Source organism: Canis lupus, chromosome 11 (assembly GCF_011100685.1).
Source record: "Canis lupus familiaris isolate Mischka breed German Shepherd chromosome 11, alternate assembly UU_Cfam_GSD_1.0, whole genome shotgun sequence".
In the NCBI taxonomy this organism is placed as follows: domain Eukaryota; kingdom Metazoa; phylum Chordata; class Mammalia; order Carnivora; family Canidae; genus Canis; species Canis lupus.
Window position 1 is genome coordinate 60,630,926 of NC_049232.1, and position 7,480 is coordinate 60,638,405.

A 7,480-nucleotide genomic window follows, 5' to 3' on the forward strand; every position below is an offset into this window, starting at 1 on the left:
TACCTCATGTTGCCTGTTTCTGGAATCTCTCACATTTATGTGGATCCCTTGTATGTACATTATTAAATTTTATTTTCTCCTGTTAATCTGTTTCATGTCAATTTAATTCTTAGACCATCCAGAAGAACCTTAAAAAATAAAATAGGGATCCCTGGGTGGCGCAGCGGTTTGGCGCCTGCCTTTGGCCCAGGGCGAGATCCTGGAGACCCGGAATCGAATCCCACGTCGGGCTCCCGGTGCATGGAGCCTGCTTCTCCCTCTGCCTATGTCTCTGCCTGCCTCTCTCTCTCTCTCTCTCTCTCTGTGTGACTATCATAAATAAATAAAAATTTTTAAAAAATTTTTTAAAAATAATAAAATAAAAATTTTCCTCCCCAACAGCATCATCTGGTCATTGCCAAGTTAAGATCTTCCTAAACCTAAAATATTCTCACACTGGATGCCAACACATCTGTTTCCCAACAACCTCTTCCTTTCAGAATTTTCAGAATGTATTTAGGAGCTGAGGAAATAAAAATAAGAAGGAATAAAGGGAGACATTGATGGTAGAAAAAAAATGGAGATAGACTAAAATATAAGCATCTAAAAAAGAAACTTAAATGACTCTCTCTTCCTTCTTCCCTTGCTCTCTCACATCCTTCCTTTAGTCCTTTAGTTCTCTCTTCCTTTGAACAGATCCTTTTTTTTTTTCCTCCTGTGCTAAGTGTGTGGTGTACAGACAAGGTTATCTTTTGAGGCCATTTTATTTCTAATAAGCACTGTATTTTACAAACTACATTTTACATCTATTATCTCATTTGAGTCTTTTTAAAAAAAGATTTTATTTATTTATTCATGAGAGACACAAAGAAAGGCAGATACATAGGCAGAGGAAGAAGCAGGTTCCCTCTGCGGAGCCTGATGTAAGACTCAATCCCAGGACCCTAGGATCACTATCTGAGCTAAAGGCAGATGCTCATCCACTGAGCCACCCAGGTGGCCTCATTTGAGTCATGTCTATGCTGTTCTTTCACTTATATAATACTGACATAGGCATGATGATTATGAGGATATACGGTTCTATATTACCGTATACTTCTGAGGGTACCAGAAATGGTATTATTCTGGATTATAAAATCACACAAAACACATGCTTTTTAAAAAAAAATTATTTATTTATTCATGAGAGACACAGAAAGAGAGGTGGAGACACAGGCAGAGGGAAAAGCAGGCTCCCCGCAGGGAGCCCCATGTGGGACTCGATCCGGGGACTCCAGGATCATGCCCTGGGCCGAAGGCAGATGCTCAACCACCGAGCTACCCAGGCTCCCAAAACACATGCTTTTAAAAAGAGATGTACTATCCTGGGGACCTATAATGAAATTGACTAAAAATAACACTAAAATGAGGTTCTATTGAACTGCTATTAGGTATCAAGCACTAGCACAAAGTAGCTCATTAAACCCCTTAGATATCTCATGAGCTAAATTGTTTTTATTCTAGATCTGAGAGAAGTTGAATAATCTTAGTACACAAGACTAAACTTGAAAGTAGTATAACATGAGTAAGCAAAAAAAAAAAAAAAAAAAAAAAAAATCCTTTGGAGTGACCTTCCAGTTGTGCTGCCTGTATAAGTGGTATTTAGCTATCAAAAATAAAGGTCGCCCCCCCCATAATACATTCTAACAATTTTGAGCCCCAAATTTTGTACACAAACAACCAAAATGTTTGTTAATTACCTTGCATATATGCTAAAAGTTTATTCATGTCTTGCATTTAAAGGGAAAGGAGCAACTTTCTGACACAATAATTTAAATCTAAATATTAGGCTAGAGGATCCCTGGGTAGCTCAGCGGTTTAGTGCCACCTTCGGTTCAGGGCATGATCCTGGAGTTCCAGAATCGAGTCCCGCGTTGGGCTCCCAGCATGGAGCCTGCTTCTCCCTCTGCCTGTGTCTCTGCCTCTCACTCTCTCTATGTCTATCATGAATAAATAATAAATAAAAATGAAATCTTTAAAAATAAATAAATACATAAATAAATATTAAGATAGTAACTATTGTTTTGAAAAATTTATTCATTAGGAACACCTATGTTCCATTTGCTGCTCCTACTTTGAGTCAGAGCACTTGTTACAATGTTGGCTCTGATTGGAAAATATATTAGAAAATAAAGAGTTCTTGAAAACCTTTAAGTCATGGATTTGAATCCTATTCTATTCAGGGCTTGCATCTTAACATAACTTGGGACATTTCTGGGAAATATAAGATGTCAAACTCTATGGAAAACTTGGAGCTATCCCTCCCCCAGTCCATAGCAGAACTTGCCTAGTGTTCTAAATTCTGTCTCTAAGGCAAACAAAATAGCAGCTAAGGCTCAAATGAGTGTGGACACCTTCAGATCCTCTAGCAGGTAAGTTTGCTAAATAATGTAATTTCAGTTATTTTTGTTTTTCAAGATGAATCAAGACTTAATGAAAACATTACCTTCAGAAAACATCTTGAAGCCTCATGGAAAGGATGACAATTATGCAAATCCTGTGTATTCTATTTTTATTTTCTGATTCTCTTAGGAGCCAACTTTGCTCCCTGTTATTTCTGTGGCTTCATGTTTATAAGAGCTTAGTTTTTGCTTGTTAGGGATTTTTGATTGTGAATTCACTTAGGGGAAATGTTGTCATGAGACTTGGGTTTAGTAGTGCTTATATAGGGAGAAGGCATATTTGCTTCTGCCAATTGTCTGGGGTCACTACCAACTTAAACCTTTTTTTTTGATAACTGATTGAATTTACTCTGCAGACATAATTATTTTGGGTTACACAATCTCAGCTAAAATTTTCTGCATACTTTCATGTGGGTCTTTTCTTTTCTTTTTTTCTTTTCTTTTCTTTTCTTTTCTTTTCTTTTCTTTTCTTTTTTTTCTTTTCTTTCTAATTCACCTTTCAGTGAGAATGTAGACATTCAGGTATATAGACTTATACAGAGGCTTCCTATTATACCTTCACCTTTGGACAGAGTCCATTCTTTGCCTCCTGTCATCTGTAGCTAACTAACAGTGCTATCAGAATTGAAGCTCAAGGGATCCCTGGGTGGCGCAGCGGTTTGGCACCTGCCTTTGGCCCAGGGTGCGATCCTGGAGACCTGGGATCAAATCCCATGTCGGGCTCCCGGTGCATGGAGCCTGCTTCTCCCTCTGCCTGTGTCTCTGCCTCTCTCTCTCTCTCTCTCTGTGTGACTATCATAAGTAAATTAAAAAAAAAAAATTTCAGAATTGAAGCTCAAGGACAACCGATTACAGGCATCTAAGTGGTGCCAGCACTCACGTCCCTCTCTGGATTCCTATATAATTTTTTTTTGCCTCTCAGAATTTTACTAATTTACTCAAGATATATTTATAAATATAGATATATTTATAATTAGATATATATTATATTAGCTAGCATTATTTTGTTATTCCTAGTGAGACAATTTTTTAAGTTTCACAAAACTGCCAGAAATGATTACTCTCTAAGATTTGATAAAAGTCTAAAATACTTCTATATAAACATTTTCCTTTAACAGCATATTCAGCCATCTTCTCATATTAGTACATACAGGTTTACCTTTTTTAAATGAATGGCTACATATCAAATACTATGGATAAACCATCATTTATCTAGCAAGTTCCCGATTAATGGATATTTATGTTGTTCTCAGTCTTTTGTTATCACAAAGATAACCTCAGAATAGTCAACATGTGTATATTTGTTGATTTGTATATCTAGAATAAACCTCTAGACTTATAAATCTCTAGAATTTCTAAGTTAAAGAATATAATACTTAAATTTTGATATCTCCAATTTGTTTTTCAGCATTTGCAACAATTAGAGTGAGAAGGAAAAAAAATCAGTGTGCCTGAATCCTCAAGCTTTTCTATAATAGGTTTTATTGAGCATATTATTATTAATTTTAGGGAATAGTTTGTTTCTTAACCTTGTTCTAGAATTTATTCCATGGAGAGATATTACAGAAATATGCATGAAATGTTTTTAATAGATATTTTTCATGCCATATAAGGAACTGATTTGAACCAATTTTTCTTATATACAACTGAAATATAATCTTTTCAGGGCAATGCCATTTGATTTCTCATCTGACTGTGAGTGTTCTAACTGCCTGGAGAGTACTCAGAATGAGCCTGACTGGAATCCCTGTTTCAACAAGAGTAGTAATGACTCTCTATATTTAAGATCAAGAAAGAAGTCCATGCTTTCTTCTGGTGTACGGTGCTTTCCTCCTCAGTGTTGTTCCACCAGGCCACAGAATGACACCAAAGAGGACTCAGGATTTCTTCCCTCAGAGGAAGAAAACTATGTGGAGTCTTCTAAAAACAATTACCTCAGTCTGAACCCTGAGGGCATTTCAAGGAAAATCAGGCCGTTGAGAGAGTTGACTGTCCAAGAATTACTGAGGGAGTTTGGGGATAGTGGGAAGTTCCAGCCAAACTCCACATCTGTAGGCCGCTTTAGAGATCAGGTGGTCATGAAGTTCAGAAGAGCTCTGTATTATTCTGGAATTTGGGTGACACATGTCCAAGGCTACAGACATGAAAAGCACCTGTCGGCTAATTATTTCAAGAGAAATCCTCGTTGTCTACACCGGCTGGTTCCCTGGCTGAAACGGGAACTAACAGCTGTTTATGGAGATTATGGTTATACAGTGAAGAATATCCTAGCCACCATTCTCCATCACATGACACAATATGATCTGGACAGTGAGTCCTTCATTCACCTCTTGGAGCCTTATCTCCAACAACACACCCACCATTTTCTGCATGAGTTTATTAGTTTTGTTCATTCACCTTATAAAATGGAGACCTATGACCAACGAGCCATCTATCAATGTCCGTCTGTTTCACCATGGGTTAAAAAGAAGTCCATAGAATCAGATTCTGTTTTGCCTTTGTCTAAGGATCAGGTTCTACTGGCATCTCAACATGATACAGGGCAGTCTGGAAACACTCAAGGGCAATGGAAAAATGAACAGAAGCCTCTGTCAGGCTTGAAACAGTTTCCAAATGGTAACTCGTCTTTGAAAAAATCTGAAATGCCACTACAACATCATAAAATATCAAGCAAAATCCATGCTTGGATCAAAGACAAATCAGAATCAGGTGATGAAAAAGGCACAACTTCTACTAACAATATATTCTTGAATTATACTACACCAAGGGAAAGGGGCCCAGGCTTACAGAATTGCAAAAAAAAGGTTCAAGAGAGGAAAACAGAAGGGATAAAGTTGCTTCCTGATCATGTCCAGGATCTGGGAAAGAATGATACAACTGCACATACTTTCAGTCCCCCAGAAGTTTTTAGTCAGGGGCAGCCATGTCAGTACAGTCTAAGAGAAGGAAAGATTTTGAGCCCTGGCCAGCAGATCAATTTCAAGAAAAAAGAAGCAGACAAAATTAAATACTCAGATTCTTCACCAAAGATTTTTCAAAGACAACTACTCAGAGAAAGATCCTTGTTAAGTTGCAAATCCAGAAAGAGTGACCCTTCTTGGAGTTGCATTTCAGAAACTGCTCTTTCTTCTGGGAGAAATAGTAGGAAACTGAGCTCTTTCAGAAAAAAGAGACTGAAGAGCAAACAGTCCTCCCAATTTGCAGAAGTTGGTTCACATTTCAGTAGAAGAATTCAAAGACAGTCAAGGTCCAGTTCTCACAGATCCAAATCTTGGTGTGTTGGGTTTACAAAGAGATCGTTAAGCAGAGAATCAAGTAATCCCTCTCTGAGAGGAAGCCACAGAAGTGAACGCTTCATCCAAAATATATGCTGTAACCACTCAAAAGAGAAGGATGTGCATAGTTATGAATCAAACTGTGGGAGAGCATCTTTGACCACAGTCCAGTATGTGAAACGGCCTTCAACTGCTGGGAAGAGACCCAAGTGTTCTTCTAAAAGTGAGAGTACTTCCCAAGCTGGAAGCCACTGTAATAGCCTCACACGCCTACAGATTGAGAAACATAGATCCCCAAGTAAACAAGAGATGAGGCAAAAAACTACATTTCCTAGAGCTGGCAAAACCAGAGCAGTTAGGCGCCGAAAAAACAAATGCCAATGTCTAGGTACAAAAACCGCAAAGGAAGTCAGTGATGAAGTCAGGGATCCGAATGATGTAAGGCAGAAGAGTAGTCTTTCTGAGTATGCACCTTCCGGCAGGAGGCAAATCCAAAAGAAAAAGGAGAATTCAGGCCTTCAGAAATGTCACTGGGCCAAAAATGAACATAAAGGAGACAAAATATTAGAAACACAGGGGTGCAAATTATTTTGAAAAGCAAATCAGTCTATTCGACTAGCCTACCAAGGATCTTGGAAAGTATTAATATAACCTGGAAAAGGGATTCGTCCCATTGCTTTGTAACTGGAACTAAAAGCCTGATGAATTAAATTTAAGGCTTCTTGTAGAGACAAATACATATTATTAAATTGGCCATATATGTAAATATTATTTCAGTCTGAATTTTTTCCCTTATGAACTGAGTTCTTAAAATATTTGGCTTTTCTTAGTTGCTAGATTTAACCATAAAGATTATTTGCTCAAAGTTGCAAACATCACAGACTATACTAACGATAGGAGTATACATTACTTAACACAAGTTATACATATTAAGTATTACTAAACACAAATGTTATTTTTTAAATAACATTTGAAAAAATCTGTATATAAAAAATTGTATATTTTTTATTTTTAAAATATATATAATCTATAAGTTCTATAAAATATATTTATTAAATATATGTGTGCGTATATATATGTATGTGTATGTATATAGATATATATACACATTCCAGACCTAATGCTTTTTCAGTCCATGGAAAATAAGGAGGCATGCTCACTATCTTAAGATATAGTCATTGCCTTCAAGAATATCACAATTAGTTGTAAAAATAGATACAAATAAATAGAAAAAATAAATATCTTTGGGATATTTGGCACTACCTTCTTACCTCTGTACTCTGAAAACTGTGCCTTTACATACCCTGACATCTAGAGATCTTCATTAGAGGCTACTATGTTTTTAGAAAACTAATTTCCTACTCACTGTAAATTGGTCCAGTAACGGTGACTATACTAAAGCCAAGCTAATCATAGTATTTTGCCCATAGTACTTTGTCCCTCCAATCATGCAGTTGATGAGTCCAGGGGTGGTCAAGTCATAGTACTTCCCTGAGATTTTTCAGCTGGTTTTGATGAGAGGGTTATTCTCTCCCATCCCCTAGTGGCAGGTAGTAAAAGCTTTAAAGCTTGGATACTATTAAGAGCTATAGTTCTCAATTTGTGAAGAAAACCAGTTTGAAGTAAGAGAGTAGAAAGCTAACAAAGAACAGCAAAGATAAGTCAGGAAGACACAGTCTTGGATTCAGACTTGAGTTCAGACTAGAACTTGAGTTGTGCTCTTGCTCTTCACGTGGTTTTATTTTTTAACCCTCTTTAGGTTTTGTGAGTCAATGCAGTACTTCT

General features: G+C 37.0%; 1 protein-coding gene across 2 annotated transcripts; it reads left to right on the plus strand.

Annotated features, from left to right (window-relative positions):
* Positions 1-2,332: 2,332 nt before the first annotated feature.
* On the plus strand, positions 2,333-6,466 carry LOC102156133 (E3 ubiquitin-protein ligase Topors-like). Of its 2 annotated transcripts, none has more exons than XM_038552991.1 (2): positions 2,333-2,390; positions 4,087-6,466. In XM_038552991.1, exons 1-2 carry the CDS (start codon positions 2,359-2,361, stop codon positions 6,287-6,289), a joined length of 2,235 nt encoding a protein of 744 aa, XP_038408919.1. In that variant the 5' UTR covers positions 2,333-2,358; the 3' UTR covers positions 6,290-6,466. The 2 variants fall into 2 exon arrangements, with proteins under 2 accessions (XP_038408919.1, XP_038408920.1); XM_038552992.1 differs by having other exon boundaries at positions 2,334-2,390; positions 3,829-6,466.
* The last annotated feature ends 1,014 nt before the right edge of the window (positions 6,467-7,480 follow it).